At 42.7% G+C, this 20,424-nt stretch overlaps 1 protein-coding gene across 2 annotated transcripts in view; it reads left to right on the plus strand.

Annotated features, from left to right (window-relative positions):
• Positions 1 to 20,424, plus strand: part of dscama (Down syndrome cell adhesion molecule a) — a 122,423-nt gene that overhangs the window by 74,164 nt on the left and 27,835 nt on the right. For both annotated transcript variants that reach the window (XM_080435285.1, XM_080435284.1), the window contains exons 4-11: positions 3,221 to 3,367; positions 5,301 to 5,579; positions 6,207 to 6,482; positions 6,877 to 7,173; positions 9,217 to 9,492; positions 13,135 to 13,413; positions 14,229 to 14,348; positions 14,816 to 14,995. In XM_080435285.1, coding sequence (XP_080291411.1) covers positions 3,221 to 3,367; positions 5,301 to 5,579; positions 6,207 to 6,482; positions 6,877 to 7,173; positions 9,217 to 9,492; positions 13,135 to 13,413; positions 14,229 to 14,348; positions 14,816 to 14,995 — 1,854 coding nt within the window. The remainder of the gene's footprint in view (positions 1 to 3,220; positions 3,368 to 5,300; positions 5,580 to 6,206; positions 6,483 to 6,876; positions 7,174 to 9,216; positions 9,493 to 13,134; positions 13,414 to 14,228; positions 14,349 to 14,815; positions 14,996 to 20,424) is intronic.

Raw genomic sequence — 20,424 nt, forward strand, 5'->3', positions numbered from 1 at the left:
AATGCTGATACATGATGATACAGTAGACACTGCAAAACTTACGTACGCATTAACTACTTGAAGCCCAGCGTCCATATTCTGGGGGGAACATTAGCCAAAATTGCCAATCTACAAGCTCACAACGCGTCACAATGCGATGTGTTGTGAGCTTGTAGATCAGCTATTTTGGGCAAAGAGATTTTGTGTAGATGGAAAAAGTAAGCAAACTCAGGTCCAGTTTACTAAGTATAGAGGGTTTATGTGGTTAAATGTATATAATTCATTAATAATATCATATTATACATAATGCAGTAGGTGAAGAGTACACAGTACACAGTACACACACCTTGGACAGATGTGCACTTGCTCGCACAGGCGTGTGCACGTACGTACGCTTGCGCGCGCGCACACACACACACACACACACACACACACACACACACACACACACACACACACACACACACACACACACACACACACACACACACACACACAAAACACCTATTGTAGGTGCAACACCTATTGTAAATACTGTAAATACACACACACTATGTGATTGTGTGTACTTTACCTGTCTCTTATATGTTATTTGACCAGTAGTTGTCTGTTATACACACATCTACAGTAGCCCACAAGCTGAAACCTCCTTTAGGATATCAAATCCACGGGTTTTCGTTCCTAACTAGGTCATCACTTGCTCTCCAAAGCTGCAGTCTCTCTCTCTCCTCTCTCTCTCTCTCTCTCTCTCTCTCTCTCTCTCTCTCTCTCTCTCTCTCTCTCTCTCTCTCTCTCTCTCTCTCTCTCTCTCTCTCTCTCTCTCTCTCTCTCTCTCTCTCTCTCTCTCTCTCTCTCTCTCTCTCTTCACTCTCTCTCTCTCTCTCTCTCTCTCTCTCTCTCTCTCTCTCTCTCTCTCTCTCTCTCTCTCTCTCTCTCTCTCTCTTCTCTCTCTCTCTCTCTCTCTCTCTGTGGTTGCAGCATTTGTCTGTGCCAATGTACAATACCATAATATAGAACGTATATTCATACAACATCGCTCAATTTAAGAATGTATACGTTATTCCTATTGGCTAAGACATTCCAATCAACGTCCAATCTGTGAACCAGAGTGATTCTGGGCCAAACCTAGAAACCAGAAAAGTAAAGCCTGATTTATTGCACATCTTGGTGTCTCTCACGAAAATAGCCGATCTACAAGCTCACAACGCGTCACAGCGCAACACATTGAGCTTGTAGACCGTCTGTTTTCGGTGCGAGACACCAGTGCACAGCTTAGTGTACAGTACATCAGGCATAAGGCTTGGATATGGATCTCCTACTGTATGTAGAGAACTGGGGAAATTGCAAAGGTCAAAAGTGAAAGCACACAGAGGGATATTTTCAGATTCTGACTTCAGAATAGATTTCATTCCACTAGGGTTTTAAAACGTTAGAGACATTTTATGGTTCCACAAAAATTGTTTTACACTTATGTAAATTGTTTGGCTGTTTAAATGATGAATAGTTATTTCCAATGTCCCAATGAGCTTTTATCGTTGTAATGGTCATGATTACAGTCTGTGCCTGCTGTTGTACAGTATAGGAGAGCTGGTACAGAATGACTCAATCTGCATGGAGCTGTCATGACAGGAAAAAAAAACGGAATGAGACTTATTTAAGACCCTATACAGTGTACACTATGAATTCCCTGCCTATATTATGCACCTCTTCCAGAGTCATTCCACCGTACAGAAGAGCCATTTGAGTGCATCCCAAATGGGCTTTTCCATCATCAGTGACACAGGAATACCCCAGCAGCCACTTGCCATATAAGACATCACTTCTCATAAAATGCCAACCACCTCTCTCTCTGCTCCATGTGGTCCCGCAAATTAGCATGACATTAGCATGATATTAGCACATCCGACCTGTGCAACGACGCCTTATCAAAGCACTCTGTGATCCCCGGCTCCCTCTGCTTTAGTCTGGAGGAGAGCAAAGTGAGAGAAACAGAAAGAGAGAAAAAGACAGATAGACAGAAAAAGACAGATAGACAGAGAGAGAGAGAGAGAGAGAGAGAGAGAGAGAGAGAGAGAGAGAGAGAGAGAGAGAGAGAGAGAGAGAGAGAGTGTGTGTTCCCCCCTGAGAGAGAGAGGAGAACGATGAGCTACATGATAATGAGCTGTGTTACAGAGCCACACAACACACAGACTTGTCACAGTGGCTCAGAGCTGTGCTGAGCTAAATGGGCTGCAGCAGATGTTTGGTGACTACAATCGCACCGGGCCGCATACCTCACTTGACTTGCAAATATTTGCTAAGTGACTCCAATATTGGATTATATGGCTTTTTTTCCCCCTCCAAGCAATCCCAGTGTATACAAACAAAGAAACATAATACCCTTTGTCTTTGAACAATCTGACTGTAGAATACTTTTTTTTCACTGTAGAATGACATTTGACGTACTTTACGTAACTGGTATTCAGATTTTCGATTCAATTCTTTTTTTTTATACCCGAGGTGGATTTACTTTTGTGAATGTGGTTAGCACCTTCCCTTGAACTAGGCTACTGAACTGCACCTTAAAGGAGTGGTTCACCCAAAAGGGTACTTATTTTCTATCAATTACACACGCCATGAAGCATTGAATTCATGGAGATTATATATTTTTTTTCCCAGACCTCATTACCGGCGGAAAGATGCTAATGTCTGCGGAAGGCCTACCGGAGAGACCGCCGTTCATCAAATTATTGGCTTAGGAATGCGACAAAAACAAAAAAATCTCCATGAATTCAATGTTTTATGGGGTGTGTAATTGATAGAAAATAAGTCATTTTTGACTTCCTTTAAGAACACTGTACCTGCTGCTACTTTCTTTAACCTCGCCTCAGGGCAGCATATTATGTATACGGCTGCATATGATGCTAATATTCTAAACATCATGTACGTACCTGCTACTACACACACTATCTGTGTATGTACAGTATATATTCACTGTATACATCTTTGATTATTTGACCCGTTTGTATCGTGTGTTCTTTTCTTTTCTCTTACGTTTCCTGCTCTACCCTCTACCTTCTTCTCACAAAAACTACAAACGATGGAGCGCACGCGGAAAAAAATAATGTCACCCACTTCTTTACACCTGTGATGTGACAATAAAGATGATTCTTCTGATTCTGCTGTGTGTTACAACTTGTACCGTAAATTCCAGCGCTGTGCTTTTGCTCATGTGGAGGTGTTTGTGTGTGTTCTTTTGCAGTGTCACGGTTTCTCATCACCTCCACGGGAGCCCTGTACATCCTAGATGTGCAAATGGAGGACGGGTTGTACAACTACAGATGCATGACGCGCCACCGCTACTCAGGAGACACCCGACAGAGCAATAGTGCCCGCCTCATAGTCTCAGGTAAGAGGGAAAGCAGTATATATTCACTGTCGGGCAGTGGTGGAAAAAGTACTTGATTTTCTTGCTTAAGTAAAAGTATCAATACCATCATGTAGAAATACTCTGTTACAAGTAAAAGGCCTCTGTTCAAGATGTTACTTGAGTAAAGGTACAAAAGTATGGCATCAAAATATACTTAAAGTACCAAAAGTAAAAGTAACATTTTTCTTTTAAAATAGCCGATCTACAAGATTATTTTCAAATAGCCTATGTATAAAACAGGGCTCCCCCTACCTACTTCCCCCTTCCCTTGTTCCTTCCCTCTTTCTCTTTTTTCCCCTTTTTTCTTTTCTTTCTTTTTTTGTTTGTTTTATATACAGAGACGATGCCGGGTAAAAACAAACAAAGAGGGATATAAATAAATACAACTGTTCATGCATATATTATGCACCTGTCTGTGAACCCTAAACTGAATTCCCTAATAAAAAATATTAAAATAAATAAATAAAATAAAACAGGGCTAAAGTGGTTGATGTATGTTTTATAATATAATCATTTATATCTAGGTTAAGTAACTAGTAACTAAAGTTTACAAATAATTGTAGTGGAATAAAAGTATAATATTTGCCTCTGAAATATTAGTGGAGTAGAAGTAAAAGTATTGAAAATTGGAAATACTCGGGTAGAAACTTTGTATGTCCAACGAAAAAGCATACAAAGATGAAATATGGAGATAGATACCAGGTTTCTGTATTTTCTAGTCCCCATGGGGGAGGGGAAATTATTTTTACTGCTTCGCCCAGCAGATAGCTGCTCAGATGGCTCAGATGAGCGCACGGTGGGGTGAGCCGTTAGGGGTTACGTGTCTTGCTCAGGGACACTTCGACACGTAGACTGGGTGACCGATTCCCAGGCGGCCTCTCTACCCATTCAGCTACTGCTGCCCTTAATATCGTCCTTGTATGTCCAAAACTGTTCCTTTTTTATTATTATTATTTAAAAAAAAATGTTAATAGTGAAAATAGCTGATCTACAAGCTCACAACACGTTGCATCGTGACACTTTTTTTGCAACACTCTTATATGATGAAATAGGCCATTAATGTACAAAAAAAACACGACATGTTGAAATATGGCGTTACAAGGTTTCTGCCCGACAGCAACGACATGCAAGTGCTAATTCTCTCTAAAGAGTCCTGCAGGCCTTAATGTGAAAATGTGAATGTGTAGATAAATGGTCTCTCGGCTTGTTACATCATCCAGTAATCAGAAGGGTGGATACCTGACCTGAATCCCAACTGAAATTGAAATAAGAAAGCTGTGAAACTGAAGCATGAGGAGACTGCTTTCTGCCATGTTCTATCCAGATGAGATAAACAGCAGCAATTCTGGGTACAGGATGGGTATAGAATGACACTAAAATGATAAGGAGAAAAAAAGAAGATACCATAATAATGTTATATTTCAATATTTTTTCAAGCGTATTGAATTCGTTTGAATTCAATAAATAGTGACAGTAAAGATGGGTGATAGAAAGAGGGGTTGACATGTGATAAGGGGCATAAGCACAGCTGTGCAAAGACATTTTGCGGGAAGGGCTGCATGGGGACACCAACAAAAATCACCCTGGTACAATTAAAATCAGTTACAGAATGGTGGCATGTTCTCTTAGTTTTTTGTAGGTTATGTTTTTGTTATGTCTAGCCTTGTTACATCACAATTCTAAATGTTAGAAATACATTTTGTGGGTGAACATGCGCGCGCACACACACACACACACACACACACACACACACACACACACACACACACACACACACACACACACGCAGAACGTGATAACGGGATATTCAAACAATATTTTAACAACAAACCAAGTAAGAGACACTGTCAAACTTGTGACACAAGCTACAGTAGTTCTCTTCATAATGAACACACGTTCCTGTACCTTCCAGACCCAGCCAACTCAGCGCCCCACATCCTGGACAGCTTTGAGCGCCGTGAGGTGATGGCGTCCCATCGGGTGGAGTTACCCTGCAAGGCCTCCGGTCACCCGGCACCCAAGTACCGCTGGCTGAAGGACAACCGTCCGCTGGAGTCCGACTCGCGCTTCAGACAGAGTGTGACGGGCCTGCTGATAGAAAGGGCCCAGCCTAGTGACACAGGGACATATGTATGTGAGGTCTGGAACACCTACGGCAATGCTGAGGTTGCTGGCAGCCTCCTCGTCAAAGGTCAGCGGTGACTTTTTGTGGTAGATCTTAATATTGGCATTGTGCTGTCAAAGCCATATAAGGAAGGAACTTTTATTTTGAAAGCAAGGCACAGAGAGCAGCAGCAACTCAGCAGCAGCAGCTGATGTAAATTCAATGATTGAAGGAGAGACACTGAGAGCAGCTGCAGCTGGTGTCAATCACTGATTGGAAGGATTAAAAAAGAAAGCCTAAAAAGAAACATTTGTTCTGATATACTGTAATGCATGTAATGTTTCTCAACCAGTGTGGTAATTATAGGTGGTTCATGGGATTTCTTTTTTAAATGTTAAAAAAAAACATTAAGAAACGTTTTGAATAAATAGGCATAGTGTGGGAATAAAATGTTTGAAATTAAATAATGACTGTTCAGGGCTTGCGGTGTCACACAACTAAATATATCACAACAATGTCCGATCTATAAGCTCACAATGCGTATAATAATAATAATAAGTAAATACATTATTTCTTCTAGGTCCTTGTTCGAATTAGTGGTCCAGGCAGAGCTAAAAAAAACACATCTCACAATGATAATTTTTATGCCAGGCAATGCTAGTATTACTGTGGAAATCAGCCACTTAAATCTCAACCACTTTCTACCCCTTCCAGAGCATCTGAAGGCAGTGGTGAGCCCACGGAAGGTGAAGGGCAGTGTGGGGAGCCAGGTGTCGCTGTCCTGCAGTGTGACTGGCTCTGAGGAGTACCAGATGTCCTGGTACCGCAATGGAGAGCTCATCTACCCGGGGAACAGTGTTCGCATTACAGGCCAGAACCGGGAGAACCTGGTAATGGGCGGCATGGCCAAGAGTGATGGAGGAGCTTACCAGTGCTTTGCCAGGCACGGCAAGATGTCTGCCCAGGATTTTGTTCAGGTCATCCTGGAAGGTCAGCACTTGAAATAAGAAGCATGTTTTTTGTGGCCGTTTGCATGTACGTGTTTAGAGAGTATGTGCATGTGCTAATGATTGCTGCTGTGCAGCCCAGCCCAAGCCCCTCTTATTAGATTATGTGAAAGAGGTTTGCATAGCTGCGTCAGCATAGTAACTGCATCTGTCTCCCATGGCCATGCACCAATATAAAGAGGTTAGAGGTAATCAATAGTGTTGTGGATCCAGAGAAGAAACCATTTAAGCTTCCCCGTACTCCTTAGCCGTTGGTATGTAAGGGATATTAATGTACTCCGGTGTGTTATTCAGAATATTAAAATTTTTAATGCACATCATAATTGTACAAAATATGTTTTGCTCGGCACAATAAAACCTGGTCTTTAACCTTCCAGACGGCACACCCAAGATCCTGTCCTCGTTCAGCGAGAAGGTCTTCAACATCAATGAGTTTGTGTCGCTGGCATGCACAGTGAAAGGTACGCCCGAGCCCAGGGTGACGTGGACCCTGGACGACGAGCCCGTGGTGCGGGACAGCCGCCACCGCATCTCCCACTTCAGCAACTCGGAGGGCCATGTGGTCAGCCACCTCAACATCAGCCAGACCCAGGTCCCCGACGGAGGCGTCTACCGCTGCATCTGCAACAACTCAGCCGGGACCGTCTCCTACCAGGCGCGAATAAACGTAAGAGGTGCTTGTCAGATCAGCTCTTCCAGCACACCATCACATATACATACGCACATCCACGTGTCTTGATTCGTTTTGCACTTCAGTAACAGGGGTCTCCATGTCTTTACTCTTTACTATACAGAAAATAAATGTTTCAGGTGTGGATACCAGTTACCCAAGCAGGAGATAAACAGTGACATTCGAATTGATATAGAAACTAGTGATATAGAAGATTCGAGTGATATAGAAACTAGTTATATACGAGAAGAATCTAGTGATACAGGAGATCCAAGACAGACATGCTGCTAGTCTATGTGTCAGACAAAAGAGACGTGCTGGCCTCATTGCTTTATTTTCATATTCCGAATAGGGCAGAAGGTTCTGCAGGCTCCTGGAGTGGCCCCACCTATCATCAGTCACCGATGTCAACATTAACCTATCTAACGCCCTGCTTCCTTCCTAACACCTGCTGATAGCTTTATATTGGGACGCCATTAGGGTGATTTACAGTTAGTACTCGTGTATGACTCTGGAGCTATCTGTTCTCTACAGGGAGATGGTTGGCTGGATTGCCATTGTTGTGTAGCAGTAATACTGGGGCACTCTAGCCCCCCACCCCTACCCCTCCCACCCCTCTTCAGAGTCAATGCCATTATCATTTCTGCGTTGCGGAGCGAAGGGTACTTGCTGTATACTGATGTGCGTAATTTGATTGTGTTCATTCTTGCATGTTGTTAAAGCTAAACAGGGCGATTCCGTAGCTTCTTAAGTGAGGGTCCGTGATTTGCTGAGCGCATCCAAGCAATGAAGATAAATCTCCACAGGTGCCATTTGCAGACAAAGTGTAATGACTGCTTCCTCACGTCGTTGGCTCCTTAATCGTGCTAAAGAGGGTAGCAAACTCCCTGGATGTGCCTGTGCTCAAAGTACACTACAGAGCCCAGTAAAACTGTCCTCTGCGGTACATTCATAAAAGAAAGCCTAATAGTCCATTTTCTCTGATAAGCGTCATGGATGTGGTGCCATGGAAGCCTATTGGTTTATTCTGTTGGTTTTGCATGAGTGTGCGTGAGCGAGCGCGGGGAACATGAGTAATGGTTTTGATAATAGGTTCGTGAGCGGGGGGAGCGAGGGAACATTCCGCTCTAATGCTTGTCAGAGGTAATCGCGGCCGACGCAGAAAGAGGTGGGGAGCACTAGGTAATATTCACTTCAGACTCAAATGGAAGGGTACACGCTCCACCTAATTCATCCAGGAACAAGCCCCCCTCCACGTCAATGACGAGGCAAGATGCAAATTTGGTTATGGAGAGAGAGTTGAAGGAATATGAAGGGGAGAAAAAAAGGATTGATGCATCTCTGTTACTTTGCTTGCTGGAATTGATTTCTTTGCTGAGGCACAGGGAGATGCTTGGATGTGATCATTTAGCTTTGGATGATGAGAACGAGGTACCGTAGGTGGGAAGATAGCTACTAGTACTCTGGGAATCCCAGATTGTGATAGTCTCATTAACTCATTCAATCCGGGAACGCATCTCTGTCATTTTAGATGTCTTTGGCTGTTCAAAAATAGCAGATGTACAAGCTCGGCACTCTGTGCCGCGCTATGAGCTTGTAGATCTGTTTTTTTTTTTATCGTGAAAATGTGTGCAAATCTTTGAAGATATATTTTGTGAAGCGAACATTTGTAAAATATTTTGTTCCAGGGACCTCCAGAAGCAAAGTATATGTATTCAAAGATTTGCACAGATGTTCAAGATTTCTTTTAAATAGCAGATCTACAAGCTCATAGCACGGCACCGAGTGCCGAGCTTGTAGATCTGCTATTTTTGAATAGCCAAAGTATCAAATAATGGTTATAGCTCAAAGCTAAAATGACACAGATGCCTTCCCGGATTGAATGGTTTATTTCTCGACTTATCAAAATGAATCAAGGCACAATAAACTTGCAGTGTTTCTGAAACACGCAAGACACTTACAGTACACAACACAATGCTTTTCCACGACTCACCATGCCTCAAAACCATTTTAAGAGAGGTGTTTTCTCCATTTGCGACTTTTTAAGGGCCTGCCAGCATACGACCAATGAAGAACCTCACTGCCATCGCTGGGCGGGACATGTACATCCACTGTCGCGTCATTGGCTACCCGTACTACTCCATCAAGTGGTACAAGGACTCCAACCTGCTGCCGTACAACCATCGTCAGCGGGCCTTCGAAAACAACGGCACGCTGAAGCTGTTCGACGTGCAGAAGGACGTGGACGAGGGAGAGTACACGTGCAACGTGTTGGTGCAGCCGCAGCTCTCCACGCACCAGAGTGTGCATGTCAGTGTGAAAGGTATACGATGGGCCACAAGCACGTCTATCAATCAACTTTCACTTCACTTTGCAATTTTTTTATTTTGGTCATCAGTTCACTATGTAAACAATATACTCCATGCGCATAAAAACAACAACAATAATAAATATTACATAGTTATGACCAAAACAGGTATAGGCTGAGGCTAATTAGCTTATTCTGCCTACCCTTTCCACATACATACATGACAAATAAAGAAAACTATTTAAGTCTCAAAAAAGAAAAACAGGAGGAAAAAAACAAAACGACGTTTTTTTGCTACATAATCCATAATATAATAATCATAATAGTAATACATGATCACAATTAATACACAGGTTTAGGTTTAACCACTTAAACCCTTTAGTCTCATAGAGTACTGACGTAATTTACATCCTGGCATCCTACCAGGGTCAAGTTTTTTCCTCCCCATTCTGAATTCCCATAGACGTGTGTAAATATCCCGTCATATAAGAACTGTGTTCCAAAAATAAACAATCGAGTCCGGCGTTTTGATTCATATGGATAAGAAGCATCAACTGACGGCGAGAAAATACTAACGTTACCGCCGCCAAATTAATTCACTTTTCGCTAGAAACAGACTGTATCATACAGTATATGAGTGACTGACTATCATAAACGATACAGAGCCACCTCCCTGACAATAGAGCCGGGACAATCTGTTTATTCTTGGACCACAATTCTTATACGAGATGACTCTAAGATGACCCAATGTTATTTTACATAGAGAAAATACTTCCGTTACCCAGGGGATTAGGGAGTGACGTCAGGACTTCGGTACTCTATAGTGAAACAGACTTGAGTTACAACTGCTTTTTTGCATCTACCCCAAATTCTGCTCAAAATAGCTTGTAGATATGCTATAGGCATGCTGGGTTTCAAGTGGTTAATTCTATTTACAGTACATCACCAGCCAGAGTTAAAGTCCCTGTCCACTGGTTTAAAGTCGGTCTAAGTGATATGTGTTTTGCGATGCGACACATTGAGATCTTTATGCATGGAGAGAGTCACTTTATGACAATGCATGTCCCCCCCCATGATCCCCAATCCTCACACATGTTCAGTGGTGGAAAAAGTACTCAAATTCTTTACTTAAATGAAAGTACCAATACTGCAATATATAAATAGTCTGTTACAAGTAAAGGTCCAGAATTCAGTATTGGCATCAAAATGTACCCCGGTACAAACTGTACCAAAAGTAAAAGTACTAAAATGTTTGAAAATAGCCGATCTACAAGCTCACAACGCGTTGCGATGCGACGCGTTGTGAGCTTGTAGACCGGCTATTTTCGAATAGCCTATGTAGAGGGCTAAAATGGTTAATATATGTTTTATAAAATAATAATTTATATCTGCAAAGTAACTAGTAACTAAAGTTTTCAAATAATTGTAAGTACAGAAAATGGGAAATACTCCAGTAAAGTAAAAAATCCTCAAAAGTGTACCTAAGTACAGTACTTGAGTAAATGTACTCAGTTACTTTCCACCACTGCACATGTTGCATCGAGCATCACCTTATAAACAGTTCAAATCATCACCTCTATACAGTATATTTGTCAACCATTCTGTGTTCAAGAAAACACTGATAGGGAACGGGCTGTGTGTATAATATCAGACGCTGTGTACACCCATGTAGCCGGCCACATCACTGATAGCAGAGTGGCATCTCCATCATCATCATACTGTATCAGCTGATCTGAATATGCAGTGCTGAGGCGGCGGGCTGAGTCAGATGTTTGATAACCCCAGAAGGCTCTCCTCCTTCAATGACGACGCATAATGTTTTCGCTGTCGGGGCAAAAACCTTGTATCTCCATATTTCAACTTTTTAAAGTAGCAGAAATCTACAAGCTCACAACGCGTTGTGATGCGACAAGTTGTGAGCTTGTAGATCTGCTATTTTTTATTTACTTTTTTGTGAAAGTGAAAGTGGTTAAGTGTGTGTGTTGGCTTTTATAAATATTGAACCAATGAAACAAGAGCTTGTACTACAGGTACAACGATCCATTGGAACGCAGGTTTGTTTTTCTATTCCCTGAAAGGTATCTATTTTGGACATACAAGGTTTCCGCCCGATAGCGACGATAATTTGAAGTGTTAGATGGGCGAGTCCCCCTCCCCCCCCCCCCCCCCCCCAATCCCCCACCCCGGCCTCTGTTCCTCTGGTGGGGTCTCTGCGCGGCTAACGAGTGCATACACAAGGGGGGGGAATCACACGGCACTAGACAAAGCCATGCTCGCCATTCCACCCTGGCTAATTTACCTCGCGGCTGCTTAGCATTCCGCCGCTGCCGAGGGGGAATCCCCAGGAGCCTATTATGCCTATTTTGTTGTGAATTAAATAAGCGCTGAAGTGCTGCTTATTCCAATGCTATTTTAAATCATTAATTTTCCAAAGCATCTGTTTCTCACGATGGCTACAGTGTCCCTGGAGAGGGAGAGAGAGAGAGAGAGAGAGAGAGAGAGAGAGAGAGAGAGAGAGAGAGAGAGAGAGAGAGAGAGAGAGAGAGAGAGAGAGAGGAAAGGTGTTGTTTGAGTGAAAATTCTGGTTCACTGCATAAGGAAAAGTAATAAAAAAAATCTTTCACCCACAGCTGCAACATGCTGTATGAGTGTGAGGCTAAATAACGAGTGATAACTTGTGAATGACGAAAGGAAAGGATTTCTAAGGTGAAACCCCCCCCCCCCCTGCCCCGCCCCCACAGTGAATTTAAGAAACTACGTTCTTATGTGGAGAAAAGATCATCGTGTCGCATTAAAAAAAGTTGTGATTAATTATTTCTGCATTATAGACCACATTTGGAGTACCCACTCCATTTGCTCTTTTTTAATGCAAAACATCTGAACAAAAATGACTACCCAGATGACTGACAGTGCGTCGCGGGTTTGAGTCCTGATCCCGACGGCCTTTGCTGCATGTCACTCCCCATCTCTCTCCCCATATCCTGTCAACCTACTATCCTATCAATGAAGGCATAAAAAAGCCCCAAAATGTATCTTTACAAACTAAAAAGATGACAGGTCTTAAGCCTAGTTCAGACAAAAGATTTTTGTCAATAATATACTTTGTGGTGCAAAGGTGCCATGTACCCAAAACAGCCAAAATAGACAATCTAAAAGCTTGTAGATCTGCTATTTACAGATCACGGTGGGTGACACCATACATACATGAGCATACATACATGAAGCATTACATTAGAATTAGAGTTGTGGAGAAAATAGCAGTCTGAATGACCCTTTACTCCATGTCAAGGATCCCCAAATTGTATCCGGCCACGGACCCCCATCTGAAAATATTTTGTTCCAGGGACCCCATACTACATTTGTGTTGTTAAAGTGCTTAAAAATTATTTCAAATGTTTCAATTTTTTTTCACTATTTTCTAAAGATGACACCATGCATGATCTCCAAGCTCCCAACGCGTCGCGATATGATTTGTTGCGAGCTTGTAGATTCGATATTTTCAAATACCCAGTGTATATAAGGGTTAAAGTGGTTAAACTGATTTTGATGATATATTGACAAATTTAGCTAGGGGCCCCTGGTACCCCCTTAAGGGTCCCGGACCCCACTTTTTGAGAACCACCGCCTTTACAATACATGCTCTCATCTCTCACACAGTCCCGCCAACCATCCACCCCTTTGAGTTCCCTCGCTTCTCCATTGGCCAGCGTGTGTTCATCCCCTGCGTGGTCATGTCTGGCGACCAGCCGGTCTTCATCACCTGGCAGAAGGATGGCCGGCCCATCCCGGCCAGCCTGGGGGTCACCATAGACAACATAGACTTCACCAGCTCGCTGCGCGTCTCCAACCTGACGCTGCTGCACAACGGGAACTACACCTGCGTCGCCCGTAACCAGGCCGCCGCCGTGGAGCATCAGAGTCAGCTCATTGTGCGAGGTGAGATGCTATAGATGTCAGACTGGCACGCACCGCTAGTGTGCAGTGGTGGAAGAAGTACTCCATTTTGCTTGACTTAAAGGTTAAATAGGTAACTTTGAGCCTACATTTGAAAAAATATATATATAATTATTTTTATTTTTTCCCCCTCTATCAGCCACTATGTAATTATGCTGGGGTGTTTTCCTGCAGAAAGCCACATCCCTCTGGCTATATTTTGATTTTGTACCACTGTTTATGTTGACATTCCACTGTTTATGTTGACATTCATCGCTTGCAGGGACGCCTATGTCTGTGGGGGGAGGGGGGAGCTCGGCCGGAGCTCTTTATTGCTCCCTTTGAACTTCAAAGGGGTTGTGCCCTGAGTTGATTGATTGGGCCATAATAAAAGTGTCAAACTTGTTCTGTTCTTGTTAGTGCTCTCTCTAATCGAATGCATCAAAGACAGGAATCACTGATTTGATACCTGTCAGAGAGGGGAGGGGGGAGTGTGTGTGTACACACACAGATCTTACCTAGTATACCTTTAAGTAAAAGTATCAATACCACAATGTAGAAATTATTCTGTTATGTCGTAAAACTCCTGTATTAACAATTTTACTTGAGTAAATTTACAAAAGTATTGGCATCAAAGTAAGCTTAAAGTACCAAAAGTAAAAAAATAATCATTATGCAGAATGACCCATGCATTGAATTCAGTCTGACCAGAAGCAGGTTTTCCGACAGAGACGATATAGAATATTTATGACTGCCTTTGGAGCACTTCACTATACCAGTGTACACACGGCTGATCAATAACGCTTTTGACTTTGCAGTGCCTCCCAAATTTGTTGTACAACCCAAAGACCAGGACGGCATCTATGGGAAGGCTGTGATACTTAACTGTTCAGCAGAGGGATACCCAGTACCTACCATCCAGTGGGAGTACTCTAAAGGTACATGCATGCATGCTCACAAATCACACACACACCAAGATCATACCCATCTGTTCTATATACAGTACAACCACCTAGGTTCAGTAAGAGTACTTTGAATGTCACAGACGCTCATAGATTTTCCTCATTGAATTGCAAAATATGTTGTTTTTTTTTCCCCTGCGGCGAGTAGATCCTCCTTTTGTGAATGCCAACACAACAAACACAATGTCCACAGCCTCGAGGTTGAATTTGAAAGCTAAGCAAGCATCCACCTCCGCAAGCTGCTAACAAACAACGTGAGATGCCGTGTTAAAAGAAAAGGCTTGCACGCTGCTGCTCCAGAAGGAGGAAATACATGATATAGTGTCAGCTAGACTTGCATCACAGTATGTCACTATACTGAAGACTTGACGGGCCACCACCAGTATGACACCTTTACTTCTGTTCGTGTCAAATATTGATACAATCTATTCTTTTTTTAACAGGCGCCGGGGTGCCCCAGTTCCAGCCCATAGCCCTAAACTCAGGTTTCCGTATTGAGGTGTTGGTCAATGGCTCTCTGCTCATCAAACATGTGCTGGAGGAAGATAGCGGCTTCTACCTGTGTAGGGTCAGCAATGATGTGGGGGCCGATGTCAGCAAATCCATGTACCTCATGGTCAAAAGTAAGTCCTCTGATTATTAACAGTTCTTCGGGATGCACATGCTGTTTGTGAAGTTGAATGTTTTTCAGTGTCAGGACTTTCAGATCTGCAGTAATTGCTAGCAAAGGCTTGTTCATGGCAGCCATTTTGTCGGACTAATAGTGCTGTAAATGACTATTATGACAAAGGCGCTTATAGCTTACCACACTGTGTGTATGTTTGTTGTTATTAGAACATACCTCTTAACCACTGCATCCATATTCTGGGGGAAACAATAGCCAAAAATATAATTTTGGGGGATTTTTTTTGTGTGTAGACATAAAAAGCGGTCCAAGTACAGAGCCAACTCAGGTCCAGTTTACTAAGTCTAGAGGGTCTAAATGATTAAAGCTCAAATGTGTTCAGCCAGTCTTCAAATAATCATTCATTAGTGATACTGTATATACTTTGACCGGCTGACCTTCCTGGTGTCTGCAAAAGCTGCTTGGGGGGGTCACTCGCTCACTGCTGCAGGGGGGGGTCGGGGGCACCGAGAGGTCGAAGGTTAAACGAGCTGGAGTCAGGGTCTGCTTTGTCCGTGACAGTCAGGAGCCACCGGCACCCTGGTGTCTGCGGCACGCTTTCTGCCTGAGCGAATCCTACGAAAGCAACGCTCACTGCCACCACCGCCACATCGCTTGGAGAAAGCAGTGTTTATCCGCGCTGTGACCAAGGACTTAGCTCCCCTCCATTAAATCCTGAATTCTGCATGCAGGCAGGGGCTGCCATGTGGAAAAGAGGACTGAGGGATGGGGGGGGGGGGGGGTTGAGGGAGAGAGGGAGGAAGTAAGGATTGGGTTATCCATGTACATTCTTCCCCCTCTCTTCCCTTTATAATTTAGTCTTCGCCTTCTCTACTGCGCGTTCTCTTAAGACAGCTTATCCTAGTTTCTGGCTCTATATTTATGTGCATAAGGAAGGTTGGGCGTTTTGTATATGGTTCAGTATAAATAGCCATCCCCCTTTTTTTTTTATCAGTGATAGCCCCCCCCTATCGGTGTGTGTGCATGTGTTTGTCTAAACAGACAGTTTGTTTAATGGTTCGGTTTTTCGTTTCAGGAGGTTGACATCCCAATCACTATGTCTTGTTTTCAGGTTATGTTTTATTGAGGGTATTGTTCAGGATGGCTAAAATGCACACCCAAAATATAGCAACATACAGTACACTTCCAAAGTCAGTGATACAGAAATCAAACACGAAATTTTGCTGAGCTGTACATAATTCATCCAATTTGCTTATCAAATGTAGCACACCATGGGCCTGCTCCTAAACGCTCCTTTATGATGTAGCGGCCCTTTTTTCTAATAAGAATACTGCCCTCTTCTGGTACAAAGTGAAACTGACAAACCATGGTAGACCACCAGACTATTGAACTTGCCCCCCCTCCCCTAAATGAAAGGATTATTTTAGGATACATTATTTATCAGTCAGTGATAATACTAGATTCTCACCAATACAAACACTAGTTTCTGATTCCCACAAAATGTGCATTTCAGTGTTGTCTTTTTATGGATTCATATCTAAGGCCCCTAAGGCTCCTACAGTATGAAAGCCATAACAGCGTTCTCCTTTTCTTGACTATCACCAAATCCTGCTCCTTTAAACCCAAGTTGTGATGCCATGATGGCATCTCACACTGAAAATAGCAGACCTATAAGCTGATAATGAGTCGCATTCCGTGTCACATGTGAGCTTGTATGTCTGCTATTTTCAGTGTGCGACACCATTGTCTGACTCGGTTAAATAATAACCCTTCACAGACACACTACAACAAATACTACACATAAGTATAACTATAACTATTTGACTCTGCATATCGTCGGGTGGAAATGTCCAAAACTGTTACTTTTCACGATTCAAATAAAAAAAATAGCAAAAGTAGCAGATCTACAAGCTCAAAACAAGCTTTCGAGCTTGTGCATCTGCTACTTTTGATGTTTTTGTGTGATGCTGTAGCATGATCAAGTAGGGCATTCATTTATGAAAAAACACAAAAAGGTCAAATATGGAGATGAGAGGTTTATGCCCGACAACGACGATATAGGCATTTTAAATGAAATTCCCAAGTGCCTTCCTTCTACAACAACAACTGACCGTTAAGTAATAGCATCTGTTCCTTTTAGGCTGAGAGGCACATGCAAACATGTTTAAAGGTTCGTGTTTCTTTGATGAGGCCTTAAGAAGGCCTCATCCGGGAACGCATCTCTGTCATTTTATATGTCGTTGGCTATTCAAAAATAGCAGACATACAAGCTATGAGCTTGTAGATCTGCTATTTTTTAAAGATCGTTAAAGTTTGTGCAAATCTTTGAATATATATTTTTTAAAGCGAACATTTGTAAAATATTTTGTCCCAGGGACCCCCAGAAGCAAAGATTTTAGTTGAGCTCATGAGCTCAACACATAGCGCGATATGAGCGTGATATGAGCGCACTATGAGCTCATATCATAGCACGATATGAGCTATGAGCTTGTATATCTGCTATTTTTGAAAAGCCAAAGAAATCTAAAATGACAGAGATGCGTTCCCGGATTGAATGGTTTAAATGACATGAACAAATACTGAATGCTCTGCTTAAGGTGATTGTCCAGTTTGCTGCTCATCTGTTATTTGTGCCAAAGGATTGCCTATTGTTCTTTTGCAACGTCCCTACGTGTGCAGTAAGCACTGTCATAACATGAAATAGCCGTATTAGTTTGTTTTTGCATTTTGCATGTGCGTGCATGCGTGCATGCGTGTGACTGAGCATTCCCTTAGGTGTGAGCTCATCTCCCTGAGTGTCAGCTTGTTGTTATGATAGTTGTGTTGTCCCTTTGGTCGAGTTGTCTCTCTGTGCAGTAACCTGAACCTCCCTGGGATCCCTTGGAACATAACCTCACCCCCAGCTCCCCTGTGTGTGTGTGTGTGTGTGTGTGTGTGTGTGTGTGTGTGTGTGTGTGTGTGTGTGCGACAAAGGGCTCATTAACCTCCACAGGCCCTGAGCACCAGGCACCAGGCCCGGCCTGTAATTGTGTGGTAATGTGCAGTACCTTACCGTAATGTTCTAATATAGGGGCACCATACCGTAATGTTCTGCAATATGCAGAACATTACGGTATGGTAGTGTAATGTTGTAGTAATATGCAGTACCATAGTGTAATGTTGTAGTAATATGCAGTATCATAGTGTAATGTTCTAGTAATATGCAGTACCATAGTGTAATGTTGTAGTAATATGCAGTACCATAGTGTAATGTTCTAGTAATATGCAGTTCTAGTAATATGCAGTAGTGTAATGTTCTAGTAATATGCAGTTCTAGTAATATGCAGTAGTGTAATGTTCTAGTAATATGCAGTACCAGACTGTAGTGTTCCTTGTACATGCTGTGCTGTTGTTTATCCAGGACAGCCAACACTGCTTGAGCAGCTGCAGCTACACCGTGGAATCCCTTCGTGTTAATTTAACTCTGAGACCGTACAAATGTAACCAAATGGACCCGTAAGGGTCCATTTGGTTACAGTTGTACAGTCTCAGAGTTAAATGAAGACCAAGGATTTTTACTGTGTACTTAAGAGGCTTAGGAGCCAATTAGGGAAGCACACAAGCTGACGCATGCTAAAGTGCTCACGTGATGGATAGTATGATCTTCGCCGTGCATTATTGGCTGTTCCCAAGTTCAGCTCGGTTTATCCACCAGCACTGGAGATGTAGACAGATCGACACACCCAACTATAGATGCAAGTGCAATGCAGGATCCATACACTGTACTGTACTGTAGGTACCTGACGCAAGTCCACACGCACGTACGCAAGCACTCACGCACACGCGCGCGCACACACGCACACGCACACACGCACACACGCACACACGCACACACACACACACACACCATCAGCACTTCCCCTACCTCACCTGCATCCTGCACACACAAACACACAGAAGAAAACACAACAAACAACACACACTTTAATTCAAAGACATAATGTACAAGCGTGACTACAACGCACGCAGTGCAATGATTACAACAAGAATAATGGCCCCTATGGGTTAATGCATTGGTTTAGATCCCAGCCTGCCAGGCTATTGTAGTGGACTCCTGGGGAAATGAATTGCAGCTATTGTGATGTCCTAGCTTGGCACTTTCATTGTTATCAGTGTCTGTACACAGGCTAATGCCTAAATTATGCTCCGTCGCATGACGGTGTCTCACCCCGAAAATAGCAGACCTACAAGCTCACAATGCGGTGCATCGGTACGTGTTGTGATCTTGTAGGTTGGCTATTTTCTGAGCACGATGTATAAATGGCGCTTAATGCCTCATCATAACACACCATGCATCATCCCGTAGCAACACTGCCACGCCTGTTCATTATTTATACACTGCCCTATGATGGTGTCATCACACGCAGGAAATACACCGATCTACAAGCTCCCAATGCGCCGCGGTGAGAGGCGTTGGGAGCTTGTAGATCGGTTATTTTCTGTGCGCATACAATAAAGTACAATAAAGTACAACTCAGGGTTTACAGACAGTGGAATTTGTTTGTGCAGACCATTGTACTGTGTGTGTGTGTGTGTGTGTGTGTGTGTGTGTGTGTGTGTGTGTGTGTGTGTGTGTGTGTGTGTGTGTGTGTGTGTGTGTGTGTGTTAATTGATTTTTTAACTGCAGAAATTTTATAATTGTTTTGCTTTTTTGTTACAGTAGACCAATGATTCTTATTCAATTCCATGCCAAGTATTTTTCTACCTCCAAAACAGCTGCAGTTGAGTCAATTCATTACTACAGCGGATGCTATCAGTCAGTCAACAAGCACTCAGTGTTTATCAGTGCCAATTAAGACCAATCAAGTCTATTAGACGTCATAATGTAGCCAGACACAGCGATGAAAGCCAAGCACATAATGAGACTTAATTGGAGAAAAAACGGTTGTACATACACATAGCCTCCCAATCCTAACGTCCTTGAGAGAAACAGACAGAGGAGAATCACGTTTGTTTTGTTTCCTATTTATCCAGCCAAATAGCCAGTGGTGGACAGTAATGAAGAACATTTACTTGAGTATCTGTACTTATTACTTACTTTTTTTTATGCTTTCACTCCACAACATTTCAAAGACAAATATTGTACTTTTGACTCCACTACATTCCTAGGAAGGGAAAAATTAAGTTATGAATTAACCATAGTATTTTCACTATTATTGATATAGTTTTTTCTGTAATTTGTACTTTTAAATACAAATTTAACAAGCAGCTGTCAGTCACTTGTAGTTGAGTAATATTTGACCAGGAGTGACTATACTTTGACTCAAGTTCTGGGGTTGAGTACTTTGTCCACCACTCCCCTCCACCCACCTCACCGCCCACTGTGTCTGTGGGCATACCGTTGCTATCATCCTCCATGATCCAAGCCAATTGTGCAGCTAAAGGAAT

The sequence above is a fragment of the Gymnoscopelus braueri genome, assembly GCF_963280865.1.
Source record: "Gymnoscopelus braueri genome assembly, chromosome: 8".
Taxonomy (NCBI): domain Eukaryota; kingdom Metazoa; phylum Chordata; class Actinopteri; order Myctophiformes; family Myctophidae; genus Gymnoscopelus; species Gymnoscopelus braueri.